Source organism: Anabas testudineus, chromosome 16 (assembly GCF_900324465.2).
Source record: "Anabas testudineus chromosome 16, fAnaTes1.2, whole genome shotgun sequence".
Taxonomy (NCBI): domain Eukaryota; kingdom Metazoa; phylum Chordata; class Actinopteri; order Anabantiformes; family Anabantidae; genus Anabas; species Anabas testudineus.
The window spans coordinates 4227304-4253717 of record NC_046625.1 but is presented as its reverse complement, the minus strand read 5'-3'; the positions used below and the strand labels follow the sequence as shown (position 1 = coordinate 4253717).

Sequence of the window (26414 nt, the reverse complement as noted above, 5' to 3'; positions counted from 1 at the left end):
TAATAATAATGGCTGTGTTTTAAGGTCCTTTACCTTAATGTGGTAAAATCCGTTTAGCACGTTGCTGGTTTCATACGATTTTGCTGATAGGTGGTGGTCGAAACAACTCATCAGGTCTCACACAAGACAACACAATGCATTTTGATTGGTCCTGTTTCATTCTTAACTATTAAATATTATTATTAACTCCTTTCTCTGTGTTTGGGCATTACGTGTCATCTGCTGTCATCTGATCAAATTGTAGAGGTTTTACATGTGGATGGAGGATCTTATTCCTTCAGGTTCCTGTATCATACTGTATATAACCTGTAAATGTCAATGTTGTCCTGCACCTTTGCCCATTTAGTGTTGGTGTGCACACTATACTATATATGTTTGATTACAAGAAAACTCCACAGGGCATCTGTGAAACAGTTAACTAATTGCACTTTAGGATTTAAAAACTGGCTGTGGTCGAGTACTACAGATGTATTTTGGATTTTTGGATTGAGTTGCTGGAACATGAAATGCGGATCCACACCTGTGCAGGAAATATACTTTTAAACACATTAAACTTGCTCAGTACCTCACTTGTAAGTCACTTTGGATAAAAGCGTGTGCCAAATAACTCCATGTTAATGTAAGGTCATGCATAAGCATTATGTCTGGGTGGTTGGTGACTGAGCTTTTAGACTTGTACTTGTATGAAGAAAAGTCAACTCTGGAAACGGGAAAGTTACTAAAATTGCTGTTACGTGACACAACAGATGTTTTTGCTGGACTAGGACATGGAAGAATGGGGTCACTTGTTTGAATCCAGCACCAGCTGCTGCAGCGGAGATACTGACGGCCACCGGAGCTGGGGAACTCCCAGTTGTTGTTGCGTGTTAAGTACATGAATAGAAATCAAGCTGGTGATGAAAAAACAGCATAAACTCTCCGTTAGCTTGTTCCCAGGATGCATAAAGGTGAAGAAACACAGAAAACACAAATCTGCTAAGACAGCTGCAGGGAAAAGAAGCACAAGTTACAAACTATTTGTCTCAGCTGTGATAAAAAAACAACACACAATCCTTATTTTGGCAGATTTTTGCAGTGCAACAGTCTTCAGTGCTGAGTCAGAGCGAATTGGAACACGTCCAGCTCCACTTGAAAAGTACGTTTCATAAGATTGACCCAAAAATAGAAGAAGACAGCCGTAAAACCTCCCCTGCAGCCTCAGAGGTTTGTTTTGCTGCCGTTGCGGAAAAAACTTAGCTCTTTGAATTGTGATGATTTGTACTTTTTATTCTAAAGGGAGACTTCAACATTTATGGATGTGAATTCTGGGCCCAGAAATGTCAGAATCGAGGATAAATAGTGCAGCAGTCAGAGTTGTCAGTGTAAAATTCAGACAAGACTTGACTTATACAGCAAAGTTAATCTTTCTTCTCCCCAATACAAAGTTTTCTTCTGACATCTGAGACAGGCTTTGTTTTTGCCATAACCTGAGAAGTGGAACCTCCGATCTCTTCCCGCCAAAATCCACTTTCGTAGCAACTTTTACTTGATTTTAAGGACTCGATCAAAGAAAAAATAAAATTTCCTCAAGATGAAATGCCTTTCTGTGACATTTCAGGAGAATGATTGCACCTGGTAAAATAATTTAAAGCCTTGTAGGCTCATTGAGCATCAAACAACTGTGAGCCGGGAGTTAATTTTTCCATGCTGCGGGGACTATAATAGGAGCTTTTAAACAGTCTGTCCTCGCCATGCTCGATTGCAGAGCTTTTGAATTGAAAGATGATGGGTTTGAGTGACCTTGGCGTGCTGTGCTTTTGTCTCATCACAGCGCTGCAGTCCTGTCCAAATCAACATTTCCCAGACTGAAGTGCTGCCATCCGTGAGCATGAGAGGGAAAACAAGACTGCTAGGAATCCACACAAACATGTGCTCATATACATACACACACACACACACACACATATACACACCTTACGCCATCTCCCACCCTGGTCACGACTGCTTCACGTGACTGACGAGACATTAAGATGACAGCGGCACCAACACGACCACAGCAGTGAAAAAGCACAAGAGGGGATGAGGGATATGAGGAAGGAAGGTCGAGTGAGTAGCAAAGGTCTCACAGCCCCACCTTGTGTTTAAATGCAGGAAGTGACAACACACACATTATTAAAGCAGACACAACACTCATACATCCACAGAAATACTCACAAAGGTGCTACTGTGATGTGATGCTATACAAATTATCTCATGCCAGTATGATTAAAAACAAGAGCATGAAGAGTTTGTTTATCCTCTGAATTTAAGTCTGGGGTTCACTGCGTTTACATGCACTCAAGTAACGAGGTTCCTCCGAGAGACCAGGTTTCATGGGTACTCAGAGACCAGTTTACATGCACTGCAGAATCCTGGTTACTGTTAATCCACTCCACATGTCCTCCTACAGGATAAGTTTTAGTTTCAGTGTGACTTTGGGCCAGGCGTGATTTAAAAATGTGGAGGCATCACTCTGCTATGTCCACTGTCTGTCTTTTATTATTTACATGTGCTGATTGAGAAGCAGATTAGAAACCTGTTGAAGAGTCTACAGAGCAAATCTGAACATGTTAGCATTCAGCTAAGTGCTAATGTGCTTTAGTCCAGTCTCAAAGTACAGTTGACACGTCTGCACGTTGTTTTCTACCTCTTGTTTCTAAAGCAGATCATGTTCTCCAGTTTGAAAATGTGTCAGTAAACAGTAAATAGTGAGTTTTACAGATAATGCGCTGAAATTCAGATTGCACGCTGTTGTGCAGAACAGAAGATGAGATCATGGTGAATCAGCAGAACAGATGAGCCATGCTCTTGGCATGAAAACCATTACAGGCCGCCAGCTGACATGGAACAGATTTACATTTCTATGAGTAGTATGTATAGTGTGTGGCGCTATAGTTGTTGTCTTACACTCAGCAGTAAGGATAGTAAACTTTCCCCTGCCAGGAGAAGTCAGAGCTGGCTTGTCCCAGAATTTTTTAGCTTGCTTCCAAGTTCCCATGTTTTACTCCCAAGTGAGTCATTTTAGCACTGAGAAGGATTTTTGGGGAGTTTTTCCTCGTGCGACTCGAGGGTCGATGTTTTACACACTGTAAAACCCACGGTGATGACTGCCTGTATTTTTCTGATCTTGATCTCAAGGAGATTTCCTGGTTAAACGGAGCTCAGCTAACTAACTAGAAAGGTCAATTGCATAAGGCGTCATCTCTGCACATTATTACAGATGGATTTCATTCTCAACCTCTCTGGTTCTCCTTTCCACCCAACATGTGTGTCAAATCCGAAGAATACAACGTCCCCCCCACTCGAGCACACTTAACTCTTCTCCATCCAGTCTGAGGGCAGGTCCGATACCAGGGATTTACCGCGAGACTTGCAGCCTATTGCTTCTGGGCTGGAGCAGCGGTGACCTGAGGGGGACCAGTGAACATGGAGGACCAGGTTTTGGATTGTTCTGAGGGTTAAACTTTATCCACAGGATTTCCATCACAAAAGCCTCCTCAGCAGTGAGCAGACGTGACCTTGGGGCCTGCCAGGGACAAACTGAGGAAGTGAATTCACTGAAGCGTCCCCTATTCACATGTAGGCCTAATAGGTCGCTGTCTATCACACCGAGTACCCGACCCTCGCCCCACCTCCTCCTCCTCAAACACTGGCCAGAGTCCCTTTATTATGCTGATCTAATGACTGTGGAGGGTAATCCAAAAGACCTTCATTAGAATGAGGGTGGCGTGTTACGCACTCAGCCAGATCTGAACTGACACTGAGCGCCATACCTGCCAAGCCGGGTGAGCTTGAAAAGCAGCAGCAGCAGAAACAGAACTTTCTTTTTCTCTTTTTATAATTCATCAGTTTATTTTGATCTCACAGTGGGAAATTTCTCCATCACCTCCAGGTCAATCAACACACTGCCCACACAGAAAGAAAGAAGCAGTAGCACACAGGAAACAGGCTGTACTTTATTTAATACGCCTGATAAGCATGTGTAGATAAACTGGGTGATATTACAACAAAGGTAATTTATTCACATCAAAGATGTTTGTCAGTCATTCAAAACTATTGTATTTGTTCTTCTTATCCTTGGGGACCTTCATGGTGTCTTATGTTTTGCTCAGATGAGGTTATGTGTAAAATAACTGGAATAAAGAGGAGAGGGGATGTGACATGACAACAAGTGGATGGATTCTCCTGAAATTTAGAAGACATGACTGGTCGTTTGGTGACTTTTCTCAAAAATTACAAGCAGTATTTAGTGGTAGGAAAGAACTTTTCTGTGCTTAACAACAAAGCATTTGGTGGTTCCACTATTACAAATCAACACTGTCATATCTCTTAAACAGTTTGATTTCTAGTTTGGATCCAAAGGATTCCCAGAATATGAAACGTGTGCGCCTGAATCACTCAACACCTAAATCGTTCCATGTAATGTGATGCTGCAGATTTTAAAAAATAACTTACTCAAATGTGTGTATGATTTAACATCATTATCAACTCAAATGATTTTGCATTCCTGCTAGTCTTGTTTACACATTGCAGATTCTTAAATAAATCTGTGTTTCACCAGATGAACTCACACGTGGGGTCATTGGGGACACACAGAAACTCTTCGCCCTAGGGCCCCTCTTGTTGTTTAATTGGGCTGTGTTTATGGATCAATAGTCAGGCTCCTGATGAACAGATGCTCTGTGGTGGTCCCAGTTTAGCAAAATAAAATGTAGAATTTCTAGTTAGGTATGTCAGCTGTAACATGAGGCTGTTTGTATGATCCTGTCGCCTCCTTCAGTCACAACTATAGTGAATAAATGTTATTCTTTCTGCAGGATTAAGAATAAAACAAGCGAGTGACAAGAAGATGCTCAGTGAGCATCTACTCCAACTTCCTTCAACAGTCTTATTTTTATTATTTTACAGACACTGGATTCTTTTCTCTCCTGACATTGAAACTCTGCCTTGTCTGAAAACCAGCTGAGGAGAATTTATAGTGTTATTCTGGGGAAAGCAGTGGATTTTTTTCTAGCATTACTTTCTGACAACTCTATTTACTTCTTTCTAGTTTCTAGTAATTTCAGTCACCTCCAAACACCTGGCAGCTGGATGGTGTAGAGGTAGGATCGCCCTGGCTGCCTTTGTACCCTGTAAGCTGCTTTGGATAAAAGCGTCTGCAAAATGATTAAATGTAAATATAATGTAAAATTTCTCTTTAAATCACATAAATCTGCATCAAAATTTAGATTATTATGTTTAGTTTGACCTAACATCTAATACAGACTGTGTATTGTATGTCACTGTTACAGCTTGTTTAAACATCACTTATACAAACACAGCCACAAACTGCACTCACCTAAAACCTGGTTGAATTGACATTGAAAATAAACCTCCAGTGAATCTTTGTGCAAACAGAACAATAATAGCAATAGCATGCTGCAATCACAGACTGAGCTCTTATTGTGTGTTTTATTGATCTCTGAACAATCCTCCCATAGGGAGGTGAGACATTTTGGATCAGCAAGATGTGTTATTTTTCTTTAGTTGAGAAAATTCTGCTTTATGCATAACTGTAATTAACTGACATTTCACTCAGGAGGAGTAAGTTTCACATCGAGTGCTGGTTTGGAGCCAGTTATTGAACAATTTATTCCTCATAGTTTACGACTGAGCTTTCCCTCAGGCGCTCAGAGGATTGACTCTTGAGAAGGCAGAAGAAAAGAACAGTGCTTCCTGTGAGCCATTACCTCTGAATATGGGGTTATTAATCCAGACAATAAAAGCTTTAGCTCTCAGCAACCCATGTTTTACATTTACAGTGTGGGTTTTCAGCTTCTCCAGAGAGAGTTACAACAAATGGGCAGGAAAATTATTTGGTGTGTTACTCAGAGAAAATATGAGTAACAGCGGTAACCATACTACATATCTTACTAAACTGTGGTAGAAGAAGTATTCAGGTCGTCTACTTATCTTAAAGTATCATTACCACAGTGTAAAAACACTACAAACGAATTAACATCAACATTCACTTAAAAGCAAAAGCTGATTATGTAGATCTGCAAATTAACTATTACTAAATCCATTTACTCAAGCACAATACTATAAATATAATATTCAGGAAATAGTACTTTCCTCCACTAGTGTACATTAGTTTGACAGCTTTAGTTTAAGGTTATAGATGTAGATCTTGTGTGTTCGTACATGTATGTCATCAACATTCCTCCAATCCACTTAGAGTTAAAGTTATAGTGAAGTGAAGTTACTTGAAGTACATTTTAGAGCTTGTACTCAGTACTTCAACATCTGCAAAGCATTTTAAAAGTACATCTATGCACTGGAGTATGTTTTAGGCAAATATTTTTATTTAAATATAGAGTTTGTGTTCACCTACCACCAACTAGTAAGTACAAGTACCTCAAACTGTAACTAACTCGATCACTTGAGTAAGTAGTAATAAGTACATTTACTAAAATACCAAGTTAAATTTGGAATGCTGTACTTTTACCAAACTATTCTATTAAGTAAAACATTTGACAACTTCTATAAATATAGTATAAGCAATACTGCTCACTCACCTATTTAAAGTATTATTAGCAAAAGTTACTTAAGGTGTTCATTACTCTAAAATATGACGTCCCTGAATTGTGTTAATTATATTTTATATTGTTTTAGTATCAAGGTGCCAAAATGTCAGTTTGTTTTGTTCTGTCTTGTAACTTAAACTGCTCATTTTCCCAGTTTAAATGTTTTTATGCTCTCCTGCATTGGCACAGAGTAAATCCTGTAAGCAGGAAATAATCTGAGTTGGCAGTCATATGGTTGTAGTTATCTTGTTTTAGCTGTTGTTGTATTAAACATAATGAGGGCCATCAAATGCCAGTAATGCTGCGGGTAGAGCCTCCACTGAGGACTTTCCACACATGACAGGGTGAAATTTACATGTAAAGCAGACCAGTAGTTAAAAAATAAAACATTCTGGAGTGGATCAGATGAAAGTTTTCATTTCTGTGCAGAATTTGGGCCATTTTATCAGCAGAACAGAGCAGTAAACATAAATACAAGACAAATAAACACCACTAAATGTTCAGGCTGCTAGGTCAGATAAATAAATCCACTCAGCAGATATAGAGGTGCTTATTAACCAGTCAATTTTAATCTTCAGTAACTCATTTACACATTAAATTAGTTAATTGATGCACACTGATTAAGTCTATCAAGTGCTTTGTCAACATTCAACAAATCACCAACTTCCTCTAACTTGAACTAAGTGCTGAGAGTGTCTTAACATACTGTAACCACAGAAAGGTAAAATAATGTTTTAATTACAATGGTCAGTTCATTTGTGTGATTGTGTGACGTTGACAGAAAATGTCGTTTACATTTCAATTAAAACATTTGCTGTTAGAAATCAGTAAACACACGTTTTACAGGTTTCATTGGGTTGGAAAAATATGAGCATTTCGTTTTTAACCTGCCTTCACTCTACAGGACGTTTTGCCTTACGTGAATCTTATGTGAAATATTTATTAACTGCAATTTAAACTACTCATGTTCGAAAACAGGTTTTCAGTTCAACAACGTCTGCATGTGTTACCAGAGAGAAAAAAACAAATTTACTGTATTCTTTATTACGCAGAATAGATAAAACCTTGTTTTTCCTGTTCAGAGAAGTCTCCTTTGCATATTTTAAACAGTAGACTATAAGGCTACATGTAACTCTAATAGCCACTTTACAATATGAAGGTATCCCCCGGAGCTGTAATTTAATTTAATAATAAGAGATGTATGTGGTAATTCACCAGTAAATGGATATGCAGAGGTTTGTCTGAACTGAGATTAAATGACAGACACGTATTTTCAAAAGGGCGTAATTATATACACATTAGGTTCTGTACAGTAGATTTCAGGTTATTTAAAGTCAGCAAATGATAATAAAAATAATAATAATAAGCCTTCAACTTGATAGATGCTGTGTAGATGGAAACTGATAAACTGGTGTTGGAGAAGTGTTTCGGTGCTCTGTGCTCGGCGGAGTGGATGGTAGAGTTTTGAGATTACACTTTAAATATTCCATGAAAGTGCTGCAGCAGCACGGGCTTATTTGAACTAAGAGAATCATTCAACAGACTGTTTAATTAATGCTTTGACTTTTCTACTACAGTTAAAAATTCACAGCTTTCCCTTGGTGGCTGTTCTCATCACCATCCTCCAGTCAGTAATATTGTTTTTGTCTGGTCCTGTTCCCATTTGTCACACCCAAACAGATAATTAGATTAATGAACTGCAGTGAACGTGTTATAAAATACTAAAATAAAATGCAGATAATCATCTAGGGCTACTGAGAGTGACTTGATTGATGCCCTCTGTGTTTTTAAGCTGATTTTGCAACTTCTTATGACAACTTTGGAGATAATTACAGCATTTCACTGTCATTATGAGGAAATTCAGCTCTCCACATCCTTTCAAATGAATTAAAAAAAATCACCTCGGTGAACGTGATGTTTCAGTTCCTCTTTCTAAGGCCACTCTGTCATTTTAAAGGTTTGATGACGTGTGCAGCTGTGAATTTGACTCTGATGTTCACTGATGCACTTGGATTTATGACCTTTTTAGATTGTATAGGAGACAAGTCAGACGCTAAGTGGCTCCTAAACCATTCTTCAGGAACAGTTTGAAGTGTGGAAGTTAGCTCTTGACATTTGGGAACCTGTTGTGTAACCCGTAAGCTCAAAGATGCAATAACTGTTTGGGTTTCACTCAATCCTGACGTAGTTTAGATTGTGTTTTTGCGGTTATTTCAGGCCCTCCGGTTGCTTCTGTATCATCTCCAAACATGTGGCTCATACGACTTACATGGAGCAGTGCAGGGTGGAGGATCTCAAGGCTGTGTGAAGAATGAGACAGCACCTTGTGAATATTATGTTACCTAAAATCATTTCTGTGAACAGCTAAGGTGCACACGTAACGTGGCGCCCATTCACAGCCTGCGTTGATGTTCGTTTGTGCATGTCTTCAGATATTGATGTTATGTATATGCAGGATGCAGTCTGTCCGCCTGTGTCTGGTGGGGCAGTGTAACACAAACAGCTTTGAATCATTACAAAAACATATTGAGTTTTCCACAACTACCCACATCAGTTCTGAGTTGTTATCTCAACATTACTCTCTGTCAGCGTGGCTTCTGTTTGTGTTGTGCAAAGGCAGAAAATCATGAGTTAGATAATTAGACTCTGGTCTGCCCCTGGTGTGTAAGGTGTTTAAATCCTCCAGACATACACATAGTATGCGGGGAACTGCGTGAAATATGATGTAAATATCGCTGTTCTTACCTACACATATGTGGCAGTGATCAGCAAGTACACCCCCAGCTTCAGTCTAAGTAACCTCTAGGTATTTGATGTTGGTTTGGTGTCTCAGCCCTCACATCCATCAAATACAAAGACACAGCTATCATCCGTGTTATTTAGGTGGCTCCATTCAAAGAGCTGCACTGTGCCAAAAAACAAAGGGAGCCAGTGGTGCAGTAGGAGAGCCATGCATCCAGTTCTGTGTGTGCACACTGAAGCTGTGAAGACCACATGGGTGAAGTGGGACTATAATATGAAGTGGGACTATAATATGAAGTGGGACTATAATATGAAGTGGGACTATAATATGAAGTGGGACTATAATATGAAGTGGGACTATAATATGGGCCTCATCATGTCTACCTACGCCCCTGCATCTACACAGGAGGCAGTGATACAGACAAACGGGTCACTGGTTATGTGTGTGTGTGTTTTATTATACATATATATATATATTAAATTAATTCATTAGGTTATTATGGCTGTGGCGTCGTGCAAGCTGCAGCCCACATGCGCGAGCAGTGCGCGCAGGCCGGGAGCGCGCACGGAGGCGGTCCGGGTCTGCCTCGGTTTGCTGTGATCTGCTGCCTCCAGTTAAATAGCAAGGACACGGGAGCGAGCACACGGCCGTGCGGGGATATACTTTTTTCGGTACCTGGGGATTTTACCACGAGGAATCGCAGCATCGACGGCCAGCCGCCAGGTAACGTCGACACCCGCCGCCCGCCGCCTCTCGTAGATCCGCGAAAAGTAAGTAGATGTCCCGTGAAAAGTGTCGTTTTCCAGCGGAGAAGAAGAAGAAGAAGAAGGAGGTGGAGGAGGAGGAGAAGACGGGGGGAGGTGGATGTGTGGGACGAGCCTCCCTTTGTGCCGAGGCAGGGTCACGGCTCCTCGGCGCTAATGTGGACACTCGACACGCCGAGGATCCGCGCGTCGCCGCCGCCGCCGCCGCCGCTCGGCTGACCGCCCTCCATCAGCTCGTTTCGGACGAGTCCGGCTGAAGACGCCTCTTCATGCGGATTCCCGCTGAGTTTAAAAACACCGAGGCCTGTTCCTGCTTTTCGTGTATCTGTCCCATTCTTTTAAAAGAAGACCCCAATCAGCGGTAACGCTACGTAACGTACCCGCCTTCAGCGCCTCCTCCGCCGGCCTGGAACGTTAGCTAGCGCCCCGTCCTGGCGAGGGCTCGGTGCCCCACTCGACCCCTATTGTGCTTTTCATCCCCTCAAATGTTGACCTTCCCGGCTTGGCCACGTTATTAAACGATGTCTGATGACAAACACACATTTTAAGCCGTGTGTGGTGATGTTTTTGCGGACTCTAAAGCCTCCGCATCGACCCCGGCACCTCCAACGGTTACTGAACCGGGGGACGCTTCAGTTGATGCCCGCATCACCAGCGCGAAACGCCCCCTGGAAACGAGCGGTCGTCGTGTTTTATCCACTTCTACATTTAATACACGTCCCAGTTCTGCTCTGTGTTACAAATTCAATATTAAATAGCATTTATTTATTTAACTGCGTTTTTAAATGAGCCACTCAAATGATATAAAACCCGTTTTTAGTGTCTTTGTGATAATATGTGAATAACTTCAGGATAAAATCATCTTTCTGGGCTAAAACATTCACATTTCTGGTCACAACATTACATATTTACCCTTTAAACAGAAAGGTAAAACCTCCTAAGATGAACAATTGGCCTCTGGCAGCTCATTAGTTTAATGGTTTATTATATATTATATTCTTATACACCTGTAATTCTCAGCATCGTGGGTCTTTTTATTTCCATCAGTTCACACTTTACACTTCTCCAGCTCCCAACATCATTCAGCGTCACGTTGATTCAATTCAACCCGTCCTCTGTCCATTTCTTTTGCTAACATGGCACAGACACATCATGGTGACAGTTCATTGTCTTTATTGCCTCCTGAAGTGGAAAATTGCAAACTGTACTGTGACCGTATTTGCTGTTCTTCCTCTGTTTTCTAGGGCGCACGATGTCCAGCGAAGTGCAGAGACCGGACGACAGCCCCAGCACCAGCGGGGGAAGCTCAGATATTGAACAAAGGGAATCGGTACCACCTGAACAGGAGCGCGAGCAAGCACAGCCCAAGAAGAAAGAAACCAAGATCTCGAGTAAAACTGCTGCTAAACTTTCAACTAGTGCCAAGAGGTAAGGAGTGGAAAAAAATCTGGCTCTGGAGAGCAGCATTTACACAGGGGTTGTTTGTTAAAAATAAAGGCCTCTCCCCTTGTACCCCGAGGGTGTGAAGTTACATAAAAAGACTATAGTCCCGCAGGCATTGTCACTTCAAACATCCAGCTCCTCAGTGTGACGCTAAACCTGCAGGAAGGAGGGAACTCGCACGGCTCGACACTTGATTGCCATTGCTGCCATTTGGGAGAGATACTCCCACTCCGGTTTGTTTATTTGAATGGATTTGCCTCATGCTCTGCAGCACTCTTGTCTCTCCTACAACGCCAACACTTACCTCCACCAGTCTTGGCACTTCTTACTCAAAAAATAAAAAAAATAAACAGGCGATGACAGAATTATGCAACCAGTTGAGCAAAGGGTTGGCTCAGGCCGCTGATTCTTTTTATAACAATGACTGATGTTATGAACATCTCCCTTTTGGATGTCTACGCTTCACTTAAAAACAGGCCTTCTGTACCAAGAGCTGCAGCACGAAGAAGAGTCTTCACTCTTGCCTGAATTGCTGTGTTTATGTTACCGTGCATTTAACAGCAGCATTTGCTCTCAGTTGCCCTTCACACTCTGAGTCATTATGTTGTGTGGTTATCTGCTGCACATTATCAAAGCTGTCTTGTTTATCCTAGTGCTTGGCGCTCCTTTTTAATTTTGTTTGTGCAACACAGATAAGTGACAAGAGGGAGAATCGTTTATTTTACATTTTAAAGTGGCCATATGATGTTTATTTAGGGTTTATATTTAATTATGGGCCATATAGCCCTTAAAGTCCAGTGCAGATATACATTACAATGCCTCAATGCCATTGCCTTTTTGCATAGCTCCTCTGTTCTGGAGAAAAAGGCCCATTTGAGCTCCTGCATCTTTAAGCCAGCCCCTTTTCCACTATCCCACATTGTTCTAATTGGCCAGCGTGTGGAAGTTTTCCTGTGGGCTGAACTCTACCATCCTTCAGCCACAACGAAGCCAAAATCCTGCTGCATGCTGGGGCAGGTTGTGAAAACGGCTGTTGCTGCCCTGTAACTGTATGCATTGTTATTTTATGTTTTCATCTTTAAAGTTAATTTTCCTTCACAGTTGAAAAAACACTTTCTGTGAGACATGTCAACCCAAAAAGCAACATTTGATTTACCGCTAACTGTGAGCAGAGTGCTGGCTGCTAACCCAAGAAGGTAGCCTGGATGGTGTACTTAGTGGGTATAAGAGCCCAAGACAGATGGCCAGTTATGGACCTCAACACTGCTTGATTTCAAATGTGTGGAGAAAAAAACACAGTAGAACAAAGCAAATTGGCCAGACTGACACCTGGGGGTTTTACTACCAGCCAGCATGAAAACACACATTCACCTCAAGCTTTGGGGCTCCGATTATGTGTAACGTGGGTACCCAACTTCACAGAAGCGTAATATGACCCCTTTTAGCTTTACCTAATTTGTGCCATTCATGTGGGCAACAAACACAAGCTGCACTTTTGGAAATTGTTAATATGTCCTGTATGTTCACATGGTTGAAGCCAGGTTTATCTCTACCTACCCAACCTCCCTAACTCTAAAATCCTTCTTTTGCAGGATTCAGAAGGAGCTTGCAGAAATAACACTAGACCCACCTCCAAACTGCAGGTAAGAGCCTTCTTCTAATGACTCATAAGCTTGTGTACAGATTATGAAGCTGTTATGAATGGAGATGGCAGAAACGTGCTCCTTTTTGAGGCCTGATGTCTCTGGAAAAAAAAGCCACGCAGTAATGCGCTCTCCTTTTGTCTCCATTCACATAATGCTGTTGTTTGCATGTTTTGTTTGAGATGGTAATCTCAGGTGAATTAGAGTGACTGTAGCCCGTTCTGGTGTTGTTGTTGCTGCATAATGCATGCTGCAACCTCTGTTGAAAATGCAGCCTTTTAGATCAAAGCACACACACACACACACACACACACACACACGCGGTATGGTTGCAATGAAATGGTGGAAAATGAGCGGCGGTGTGACTTTAAAACCTGTTTCGATTCTCATGTGGTTCCCCCCTTGCTCTGTTGGGGATTTACCACAGACAATGGTTATTGTGTGCTAGTGTCGCAACGCTCAGCCCTTTGAGGAAGAGATATGGTCGTGAGCGGGTGGCAGACCAACTGCGCATCAGTCTCTCTTGACATGACAAAAGGAATGTCTTAGGGATATAGTGCTGGAGCCGGCTTTTATTAACTTAAATCACACAAGGTGACTGTGTCATTGATTGTGTGTGTTCATTTCAGCACAATGATCACTCTTTGAATAAGCACTCTACTGCAAATTAAGACAGAAAATGGAAACAGATCTGTTTGTGGGAGATGCTGATGTTTTCATTTAGCATTTTAAATTTGCCATATTCGTTCATAGACACCTGCTTAAAATGATTAAGAAAAACAGCTTTAAATGACTCATCTGGCGATTTGGAATTATTACACCCTAGACAGCCTTGTTTATTGCATGAATTAATCATCCCTGCTGGGTCCTCATCAGAACCCCACCATCATTAACAATAAACATTGAGCTAACCTTTTCATTCCAGCTCACAGCCCAGTTTTGTTATTGTACTGGAGGCTAAAAGAGATGTTGTTTTCCTCGAGGACTCTAATCTATTTCAAACCCCCCCCTCATGCCTCCCCCTGCCCAAAAAAAAACTAGGTTGGCTCACATGAAGGATTTAGCTGGAGGACACGAGTAAGTCATTTGAAAGTAAAATAATCGCTAGCGGAAATTTCACAGTCATCGTCTTAGTGGGGAAATAGTTGCCTGGGAAACAATTAAGCTTCTTCAAGATAATCCCTTTCTGTGTGTGTGTTCCCTTTCTGTACGCTAGATACCAAAATCTAATAATGTGCTTTCTGTGATGCACCCGAATAGATTAGCCCTGTGTTAACAATGACAGAGGGTCAGATGCACAAAACACAAATTCCTCATGCAAAAACGATCACAGCACCATTTACATTCTCGCATGAATGAGTGCACACCGCTGAGCTAGCGTCGTCATTTGTATGCCACACGCTCCTCGCTCCTGGCCAGGTTAGCCTGAAAGGTTATTCATTTCATTCCCTGCGACAAATGGAGTCACAGACTGTTGGTCCCCTTCAGGAGGCAGACAGAGAGTTGTGTTAAGGAGATTCACTTCGGTACGTTCAACAAACGCTGCACTGGGGGCCAGCTGATGTATGTCATCTCATCTGTCTCTTGGCTGAGGAGCCTTCTCAGAATCCCTCTCCACTTTGTCCTGGTCAGACAGAATTTGCCGTCCTCATCATGTAGTTAAAATCTGCAGTCTCCTCTGTCTCACCTACAATCTCTTCAGCATCGCCTTCAGGGCTGTGAAGGGGATCATGCTGCGTTTCTCTCTGCAAAATGGAGAGCCCTGCTTTGTGTCTTTCGGTGTGGTTGTGTGCTAAGAGCCAGAATTTGCCATTTAACGCCTTGGAAATGTTAAGGATCTAATTTAGTGAAACATCAGTGGCAGGAGGTGTCTGCTTGATGCCTCTAATAAGACACCCACGCCTTTTTTCCAAGCATCCATCTAAGGTTACTGCATTAACCCTCAGCTGCATTTAATAGCACAAACTGTTGTTACAGTAATTTATGTGTGTTTATAAATCTCTCATAAGTCTCTCACTATAGGGAGTTTTATTTATTTATTAATGCTTTTTATGCACTTGTAGTTTGTGTAACTAGTTGGGGAAAAAGCACACAAGTATTTAAATCTGTCTCCTCGCTTTATCTCACTCTCAGCTTTGTCACCTTGGCAGTTGTCACGCATCAAACCAACAGAAACATTTTGAAGCCCAAGAGGATCTGACATGGCAGTTATTCTCACTGTCAAGTACATTGTACAGACAACTTGTGCTTTTACACCTACCGATGCAAATGAAGCAGCTTTTCAAAGGAATAATGTTTTCCTGCCTGTGAGCTGCACAAATGTTGTAATGATCCTAGCGGGAATAAAAATTTGATTAGTTACACCAAGAGAAACATGACGGGCTCAGCTGTAATACTGATTTTCCCAAAGCCTTAAAGATTCAAATTTATGTTGGCATAAACTGAAAGAGTTGTGCTTTTCTATAGACGGTGATTGAGAGTGAGTGAGGTTATTGAACCACAGAGGGTGTTTCAGTTTGCTAATCAAAACCAGAGTTGAATACCTAGAAAGGTTTCTTGTTTTTTACTCACCGTTTTCCAGTACATTCTCTAGAAGCTTTACACTGAACTAACCGTTTGTTTCGGTGTTTTGTTTATTAATTAATAATTCAACTTGTTTTGTCATGGTACTTGTGGAATTGAAGGAGTTATTCTGCTGTATCTCTCATCCCACTTCTTCCCCCTCATACTTGCTTCAATATTCTCTTGTCAGAAGAAATACATTGTGCTCCTGCATTGTGTCTGAATCGCAGATTATTTTAGCTGCTTTTGTTATACAGCTGTGATTTCTTGTGAGTTGTTACTATTTCTTCTTTGTAACGTTGATCTGTCAACACCACGGCAGTGTGGCAGTGTTAAAATAAGAGCTCCTGGTTATAGCCTTTGAATTTCTTTGTACAAATGAGTGATTGCAGAACCATGTTCAGTTGCCCAAAACATAATAGTAAATGTCACGTTTTGGTGTGAATCCAAAGAGGAAGAGCATTTTTTTCAAACTGTCACTGTTCACAGACGTTCAACTATCGGAGCAGAAAAGACCAATTTCACCTCCCAAGACAGCTCAGAGGGAGTAAATGCAGTGCAGCTGCAAACCATGGTGCATTTTGACTAACAGGTTCACCCCCTTCCTTTGCCAGGTTATCATAAGTCATTCTGGGAAATGCAACAAACTGAAGTGGAAGTAGATAAGGCTGAGGGAGAGTTGATACAGTGCAAGAGTAATTGGTAAAGAGTAATCACAGTATAGCTCATTTAGTTCTGTGAATACTATACAAACTGAAGGTGCTTTAACAGTGTTTAAATGTACAGAATCAATCTGACCTGTCAGCTGTCAGGACCTGTCAGCCCACAGTTTCTAGTGAAATGAAAGCTTGCAGATAACAGTAAATAAAAGCCACTTCTCATTTAGCTGTTTTTCCATCTAAAATCATTTGCAGCTAGCCAATTACGTTTGCATTAGTTCCACAAGTTTCCTAGTTACCAAGTTTTCTATCCAACTCTTTTTAACACAGAAACCCTGTAAATGTATTTTAAATGTGCATGTCATTGCTACATATGTTATAGAACCAAAAAACTAGTTGAAGCTGATATGTTTCCGTGATTAGTTCAAATCTCCTCTAGTTAGTGAACCCAGTAAAATACATCCCAGTATAGGGATCGACATCAAATAACTGGTGGTCTGGTCTTTTAGTTGTTGCCCTGATTTGCCAAGCTTTAATTGCATAACTATGATTGAACTGTTGTTCTTCAGGAACAGGGTATTGCTAAGTTGCTGGTTGTTTTTATATTAATGGTAGCGCTACAATGATCAATTAGTAGCTTGAACTATTTCATTTCATTTCTATTATCATACATGTTAAACGCTTCCAGCTTCTTTATTGTTCAGAATCTTTGTCTTTGCTATATAATAAACCACATTTTATTAAAAGATACTGGAGACTACTCTAATAACATAAAAAGATCTTCGTTGCAGCCTAGTGTCTTTGATTCGAGCATCAGCTGACACCAAATGTCATTCCCCTTTTAGTACAGCTGCATTACACGACTGGCCTTTAGAACAAATAGACTCCTTTGGTCCCTGAATTTTCCCGGTGTGATGTAATTCCCCTATGATGCCCAAAACAGAGCTGTCACTCCCTAATGACATCATGCAAGCTGTAGGGAAACAGTCTTTTCACGAGACACACGACTGGTTACTCCATCACGTGTTCGCTTGCATAAAGCACAGACATGAATATTTATCTCGATCGCCATCATCAAATATTCACTAAGAATCAAGACTGTCTTCATTTCAGCTTCTGACCTCTAATTCTCTTCTTGCTGATGGGATCATCTTCATGCTTGTGATGGCTGCATATTAGTTTTGTGCCATGCCCCTGGGGGATTATGTGCGAGTGACACACCCAGCATAATTTTTCACAGTGTGACCATTAAGAACAGCAGGGAGGCTTATGAATATTCATGAGGGGGCGGAGTGATGGGAGCCAGAGGAAAGGGGGGGATGAGCTCCAGGGATGTCCTTGGTATTGGAGATGATCACCGTCGTGTGCATGGCAATGTCAATGTAGGCTCTTTCAAAGTGATTTCAGTTTGAAGTGGGTAAAACGTGGCTACATTTGACCTACATTAATGAATCAGCCTTAATCGATGTCTTGTTCCATAATCGCCTCCTTTATAAATATGGATGAATTATAGGCACCCATCTGTGTCTGACATAGGCGTGTTCCTGACCTTTTAGTGAAGGTCCTGTCCATTGACTGCAAAATCTGAGAACCTTCATAAGGGCACCGCTTTAGAATCAGAATAGCTTTGCTCACCAAGCAGAATACAGAAATAAATAAAAAAAGGACTCCTACTGGATATGTGCTAAAGCATATCAAATGTTTTGTACAGGCAGAATTGACCTTTAAAGTTATGAAATGTTTGTGAAAGAATGTTTCAGTCACATTTTTTTCTGTTGGTATGCACATTAAATGAATTAACTGTAGTTATAAAAGCCAAAGAAAACCTCATTGCAAAAGGGAAAACATTAACAGAGTGTTTAAGGTTTAAATGGAAATGCCAATGAGTTTAGAGTGTTAACATTCACTAGAATGACCGTGGATTGTTGCTGCTAAGGAGCACCACCACTAGTCAAATTACAAACGTACGTTATATTATTCAAATGATATAACGAGACAATAAGAGGATCATGAATGAATCTGCTGTTCTATCTCTGTTGTGCACACACTGCCCGTCCTCTCCAGCACATGTTGTGGTTTTACTTCAATCAATTAAAACCAAAAAAGATTTTTTTTTAAGCTGTCAATTCAGGTGCATTTGGGATTTGACCTTACTGTCATATATTATATATAACAAATTATATCCTATTTTGTGGAAGATACTTGAAATATCAGCAAATTTAAAAAACTGTTTATTTGCCAGTTTATACTGTAAATGTACATTTAGGTTAATTAAAGTGCCCATAACACAGGGATGAATAAATATGTTTTAGTCGGAGTAGAACGATGTTATAACAGTCGCACACCGACAGTACCAGACCGGGTTCTGCTGATTTGTTATGACCACCGTTCTCCTTGTACACCTGTGAAACATCTGCTGAAAATAGTTTTCTTTCTGTGCAGACCACTGTGCCTGCATCATTTTTCTCTTCACACCAAGTTCAGAGTGGAAAAGAAATAATGGTCCTATACAACAGCAGTAACATACGCTCTGCCTCTGACACCGACCTCACTTTTATTTATCCTTAATGTTTCCCACTGCAGCACTTGTTTGACAGCAAACACGACCTGCCTTGATTCATGTGTGTCATTGAAATCTCAACGTCCTCATTTGTGAGGTACTTTTCTGGCAAACATTTGTCCAGAATGTTATTAATGGGTTTGTGGTGCTGAGCCTGAAGCACGGCGTGCTGCCATTACACCGACGCTTTCACAGAAGCCGTTTAGGTCATTGAGAATGACTGAGTGGTAATGTGAGGCTGACATGAACGCAAACACAAGAATCTTTTGGCAAGTAAACAAATACAGTAACTCACGAATAAACAGTCATTTTGAGATCCCATTACCCCTGTGACTGGGATCTCTAAACCTAATTGATTTCCCTCTGAAGTTACAAATCAAAGCTCCTGCCAAGAAGATTTAACGTGTCTTCATGACATATTTGCAGTCAGGGGGATGAAATGTGAACACTCTTAGCATTCTGTTGTAAGAGTGGAAATGAATAATAACCAGTGAAAAATATCCCAAATGAACGGCCTTCTCTCTGTATTAATTTGTTTAACCTGCAGCGTAAAAATCGTACATTTCTCTGCCAGCAAACATCAGGGCTAATATGGTGTCAACAGAAAAGACCAGGCTCCACAGCAGATCTGGCAGCTCAGCTTATTCTGATCACTGACCTTTTGGTAATAAGTCTATTCCCTCTTCCACATGGCCAAATGGCTGCCCAGAGTGCTTTTGAGGAAGGAGAATAAAGGCTGCAGAGACTGTCTATAATTACAGCTGAATAGACTTTTAGTGGAGGGCTGTGAAATAAAAAAATGTAAGATTCTACTCTTGACTAATTTAGTTAATAAATTGCAAGAGACTGCAGTTTTGTCTTGGAGGCAAATCTTTTTTTTTTTGTTGTTTTTTTCCAGCAGTTTCCTTTCCTGAAGTGTGTTCCTGTGAATCTCTGGCTTGCGAAGCGATTTGCATGTCAGCACAAATTCTAACTTGTTTTATTCAGGCAAAGCAAATGTTCATAATTACCCCTCGACAGACGTGCACGCATTTTTGTAACATTTAATCTCTTGCAGAATTTTTTTAAAGGCTACTGCCCAGATCAATTAGGATTAATATTTAAACATTCTTTATTTTTGGCTGCAATTGTATAACACTGGTCGGGTGGGGGTCATGAGGTCCTTATTTAAAGCTTATTTACTACTAGTTATATCATCTTTCACCCTCAGTGCACAGCAAAGCTTTGTTGGTTAAGAGATATTTTTATGACTCATGTTGCACTGTTTCCTTTATGCAAAGATTGTGTATTATGGTAATGATATATGCTCTGCATTATTCATTCTTAGCCAGAGGCAAACATTTGCACTGTATCAGACGGGGCCTGCCTGCACCAGCACAGATGTAGAGAAGAAAAATGCTTACTGCACCAAAATCTCTGCTGGACATCAGAAGCATCTTGTTGAATTAGAGAGGAAGGCCGAGGATAATAAACAGATCTCCTGCTTAATTTACCACTTTGTAAGCATGACTTTAAACCCCAGTGAGGGCAAACTTCCTGATTGAAAGACTAGTTCTTCAAACCTTTCTTTCAAAGTATACTTCCTCAGTTCAATAGTGACTGCTGTTTAGATTGATTGTGCCCAGCATGTGACGTTCCCTTCCTGTGAGAATAAAATTGCGTTATTCCCTTGGACTTGGAAAGCATGCAACCACCTACTCAAACCATTTTCCTTGTTGGATAAATCGTCCGGTCAGTAATTGCAGTATTCATTGTACAGATGAACAATAAAAGGCTTGATTAAAAAACAAACCATGTCATTTGAGACAATAAAGACAAGAGAACAGAGGAAGGAGGTGTCACCTCGGCTGTTGAGCTGCAAAGTAATTGGTCTTGGGGCTCTTTCACGGTCGGGGGGTGGGGGTGGAAGAAGATTGCTTCATTAAAGTTCCTCTTCTGATAACCGCAGCAGCCACACTGATAGAAAAGAAGATCTTAACTGAATGGCAGTGCCATGAGGGGAAAAATGTGCCTGTGGGGAATGAACTGGAATGGCAAATAATGCAGATAATAGCTTTATTTGTGCTTGGCGGTATTCACGAGCTCCAAACATACTGATTCACATTCAATTACTGATTTACTTTCCTGTTTTATTTATCAGCCCCTTGGTGCAGTTTTTGGCTTAGGCAGCTATTTACCTGCTACTGTACACAGCTCTCTGTGTGACAGGCTGCTTTAGGAACACACAGCTTTTGTGCTTTATTGTCTATTAAGAATTCCACTATGAACAATATTTAATCATTATTGTTTTGTTTTCTGCTCATTCCCATTTCACTCTCTTGATCTTTTAAATGTAACCCAGTGTAACCCAGTTTTCAGAGTATTAAACACAAACCTGTTTAGTCTTGAATGGTGGCTGTAAAAGTGTGTAGTTCCTCCTTTTGTGGAGCTGTGGTCAGCCTGGATTCATCCCAGTTAGAATGAATTACTATGGTAAAAACGCGTCCATATGCTCAATAGGTTCCTCAGTCAGACTTTCACCCTGACATGACTGGCTCAACATATGTTAAGTGCCCTTTTGTCATATTTGTCAATGGAACTAAATTCACCCAAACATATCTAGTGTTTGTGAAATCAATACCATATCGACTGCAAGAGGTGACGAAAGCATTTCTTTGAATTGTTGTGAATCTTTCTTGACAGCTTACTGAGAAAAGGGATGGAAGAAGGATGTTTTGTCTTCATTTTTACTTTCTGGTTTCATCAGATTATTCCACATCACAGGAACTTCTAATGTGCCTCTGAGTGACGTGATTAGTTTTATATATATGACTAATGAGAGATGTAGGACTCGTGTAAGACATATCAGTTTACTCTGTGTACTTATTCTAGCACGGACTTCTGTTCTTTTGGCCGTAGACTTTGTATTGTTTGTCTAAATGATGATCTGTTAACCACACGCAGTCATTTTAAGCACATAAACTGGTTCCTGCTGTTTCCCTACAGCTGTGACTTTTGTATTTTTTTAATAGTGGTTGCCTGCAGTGTCTTTGAGTTTGTTCTGTTTTATTTTGGTCTGTCATTTCAGTTTGCTCTTCCATGTCCCAAAATGAATGGATATCTAAGATTATTTAGCTTATTTCTAATAATAGGAAAAGTATTTTTAAAAAATCATATTAGAGTAATTTAACTTGCATTATGAATTCACCTGCGAGAGACAACAGCTTATTGTGTCTGATGACTGCATCTCTTTCTTCAACTTTACACAAGCTGTGATGTCTCTGGGAATTGGGTCTGGGTGACAATAACTGTGAGATGGGTTAGTGATTTTTCAGAGATTAGCTGCGCTCTCATACCGCAAGATAAAGGTTATCTTTTAGCATTGCCACCAATCTGGAGATTGCACTGTCTCTGAAATAAGGCAGAGTGAATGACTAAATGGGAAAAGGGCACCTGATCTCACATACTGCACTGTATCATGGGAATAAAAGGTCATTTAATATATATGAAAAGCTTTACTGCCGGCTGTGATTACGGGGAACGGCCTGAGCCATTTTCAGGAACCAAGAATGGAAGGTAAAAATGACGAAGTAGGTCTGTGGTACAGTGGCCTCTTTATATTCCATGAAGAAAATGCTGTCTTAATCCTCCTACTCTGAAAACCCACTCTCAGCGCAGTCTCTGGGTTTCAAAGTACCCAATCTTATTCAGCCTTGTGTGCAGTGATGAGCATTTTGTTGAGGTGAAGCACTGAACAAGGTCAGTGTAGGATGCAATTACTCGCTCTCTCATAGGTACCACAAACACCATTTTATGACTGAATTACGCTGACAATACAAGCTGTTGTTGATACTACATTTACCAGACTGTTATTTCTGTAAAAAAAAAAATAGAAGAAGAACAGACCTCAATGAAATGCAGCACTGGGAATCTGCTGTAAAACACTATTTTGGTGCTGTGTTGCACAGGAAGCAGCCCAGCTGTCAGTGGGTCCAACATGAGCGTAATCTCAGAGGACAGGGCAGTGGCAAGATTCTCACAGACACCCGCACACTAATGTATCCCAGACCCTTGAAACAAATGACCCAAATACTCACTGAATCAAGTAATTTGGCTGACAGTGCACTGCAGATGTAGTGTTACTTACAGAGGCTATTATTACTGCAGCCTACAACAAAGCCCATAAGCAGCACTGTTACTCCAGTAAACGTCATGTGTCTGTGCAGAGAAGATCTGTCTGCTTGATGAGGAGGTTGTTTATTCTGAAGAGAGAGAATAAGACAGGACTGACATGTAATATTTATTTGACTGTCGCTCTCAGTTTCAGGGCTCGGTGTTGGATTAATGCAGCCTTGTTCTCATTAACACCTTCACTGACTTGAATACTTTGAATTTTTTTTAAGCACCTATTAGGAGTTTACAGCCCCGCATGGCGAGACAGCACCTCAGTGTATGAAGGAAATATCATGTTGCTTTAAAGTTGCACGTACAGAATTGAATATTTTTATTACCCAATAATTAATGATAAATGAATTTGTCATATATAAGCATAATTAATTAAAGCCTGGTTAATTGGATCCCATGCAAAACTCAACGGTGCTGCAGATAACGTGACTCAACTCAATGGTCGCACCGTTCACCTCTCCCAAAACTAATGGCTGAGAGAGAGAAAGACTGTCAGAACCTGAATGAGCTGGCCCTCAACCAGCTGCAACAAAGCCCCACAGGAGCGCCCAAGCTGATGGGGGGAGGAGGTCTCCAAGCAACAGCCAGCGGTGGCATGCACATTCAGCTATTGACTTAGCCTTTATCCGCAGCCCTTGTGTGGTTGTCAGATCCCCTACAGCAATCTCTCTGTTGAGCGAGGACCTCTGCCATGCCTGCTCATCTCTATCTTTCTATCTTGTCTAAGTTATTATCACTGCTACAGACTCATCAGCCTCAAAGGAAAGAAATATCTGCTTCTATTGGAAGCGTTTGAAAATGAAATAGTCGCTCGTCTCTTTCACCGTGCTGTCAGGGAAGCCTTTGAATAGAGCAGCAATAATGGAATTTTACCTTGAGGTGTGTGTAAAAGAAATTTAAACACAAGTTTCACAGACGACTGCGACTACGACTGCCTGCAGAAAGGAAAATAACCTGCTCTGTCAGAACCATATAGGTGGAAGGAAATGTAGAAAGTCATGTTTGGAGAGCTGGAGAATCATTTGAAGCGATCCACGCTATGAGTCAGTCAACCTTACCCTGCCTAATTACAAGGAGCAAAGGGTTTGTAATCAAAGCCACAAAGGCGAACAGTGTAGTTTATATGATACACATAACCACATCTGAAGGCAAGTGTTTGTTGCTTTTCTGAACAGCATCCCCCAAAAATGGAGGGCTGTGACACCCGTGCACATTCAGACTGTACTTTTTCTTGAAGGCATGTTTGTAGTTACAGCAATAAAATGGTTAGAATTTACAAAAAAGACCACAACAACATTTGTAGTGTTGTTATTGTAGAGCCACTAATAGGCCAGCTCAGCTGGAAAATCACAGTGTGAAGTGGGTGAGAAGTGATTAAAACAAACATACAGAATCCAGCGTGGGAAACGTGTGGGTGGAGAGACTTTCCTGCACTACCTGACCATCCGACAAACAGACTTAAGTCCTGACTAAGGCCGCCTTGTTTCAAGGACAAATTATAGCAGCCGTTTGGGCTGGGTACGGCTGCACGTTTCCACTCGTACTTCAATTGGGGATACCCCCATGGACGTTTTCTTGTGTGTTGTATTTGACTCAACAATGTGAAGAAGTTATGTCTGGCTCATGTACTGCCAACAGCCCATATGAGCACAGCACAGCCCATATTTGCCCTGAATGAATACATGCTTGGAGAGTCAGGCCCGACCCTCACTGGCTCGGTTTGTACATTTCATTACCAGCCCCACACGGGAAAGAATGAATTGGCTACGTAAAACTGCCCTGTCTTAAAGGTTACTCAGAACAGCCCTTCAGGTACCAGTGAGATATGAAGTATGATCTAGGAAGTCCAGCACAAGATCCATAAAGCTAAATCAGATGCTAAAACTCAACAGCATCAGTCTGGAAAGTCATCACAGTCGGAGCGAACAAGTGGTTTTTGCAGGTGCCCTCTTTGTTGGTACTAACGGCCTGGCCTCATTCCCGTGACTGATGAATCTGTGTTTTTCACACACGTTCTTCTGGTTGTTGGAATTTGGGGCAGTTCATTTTAAGTTGTTTGTTTTTTTTAATGCAGATTTACAGATTAAATGAAAACTAGTCCCATCGTATCTGTGCCTTAGTCAAGGGCAAAATTGAATTGATTGTTAGTCAGATACTTCCTGTGTCCGTCTGCTGTGGCTCTCTCTAGGGACGGACGGCCTTTCGGGTAGGTCATTGGCAGCTTGGCATCTCTGAAACCCTAAAATATTCAGTTGAGGCACAATGGAAACATCCTCTGCTAAATAACACGTCAGAAGAATGCAGGAACAGCTGAATGTGAGCACAAGTTCATAATGTGGTTTGCCCTCACTTTCTATTTTTATGACAGGCTTTCCAAGCACAAGTAACTGCTGGCTATCACATGTCAACATCTGTTTCTGTGTGCCTATAAATCCTTGTATTTTTAGATCATTTCCTTTCTTTGAGATTATGCACTCTGTCCAACCAAAATCCATAAAGTGTGGGTTCATCTTGGTCGTATTTGGATAGCACTGCTGCCAAAACCAATGTAAATATTTCTTAATGTCAGTAATTCTCTCCTGACACGTTGAATGTAAGCATATTCTTGAAGACCTGATTTGACAGCTGTGTCTGTGTGTTGTATAGCAAACACTCTTTGTGTGAACGTTCAATTACCGCTGTACCACTTTGGGTTTGGAAAAACTAAAGTGTCCCCTTGTTACGCACTCATAATGTCCACCATGGTTTCTGTCCATTCTTTGCTTTTGTCATTTTTATTTTCTCTTGTACAGAAACATCCAAGATATTCTTTGTGCTTGAAACAACAGAAGTCCAGATTGGAGAAGTCCTTATCAAGAGTATTCTGAACTAATTCCCCAGAGAAGAAGTAATCATAATTAGCTAATTAAAGAAGGCTTAAGAGAGGGGCAGTGTGAAAGTAGATTAGTGGAAATTTGCATGTGTTGAGACTGAAGGAGGAAGGAAATGTCTCATTTCTATTTGTGGAGAATGATCCATTGTCAAGGGCACGCTTGAGGGCCAGATGCTGCTTTTAACCGTTTGTTGTTTGAGGCATTGCATCGCTGCTTTCAGGGACTGTCTGTCTCCGATTATTGGTTTATGTCTAAGTAAAAGCGAACAGTGATATCACAGCCTAAAGTGAAAGCAAACCCTGTTCACGTACTCTAACACACACACTCATCCTCCAGCAGTGAAGGGTTGGCGTTAAACACCATCTCTGGTAATTACATGAAATCAGAGGGATTGTTCATTGTCCCAGGCTTTGTGATCT

At 41.0% G+C, this 26414-nt stretch overlaps 1 protein-coding gene across 3 annotated transcripts in view; it reads left to right on the top strand.

Moving 5' to 3' along the window:
- The first annotated feature begins 9894 nt into the window (after positions 1-9894).
- Positions 9895-26414, top strand: part of ube2e2 (ubiquitin-conjugating enzyme E2E 2) — a 37732-nt gene continuing 21212 nt past the window's right edge. For 2 of the 3 annotated variants that reach the window (XM_026371614.1, XM_026371612.1), the window contains exons 1-3: positions 9895-10050; positions 11336-11519; positions 13127-13177. In XM_026371614.1, the coding sequence (XP_026227399.1) occupies positions 11344-11519; positions 13127-13177 (227 nt within the window). In that variant the 5' untranslated portion in view covers positions 9895-10050; positions 11336-11343. Of the gene's footprint in view, positions 10098-11335; positions 11520-13126; positions 13178-26414 lie in introns of all 3 variants that reach the window. The other variant, XM_026371613.1, reaches the window with a different exon arrangement.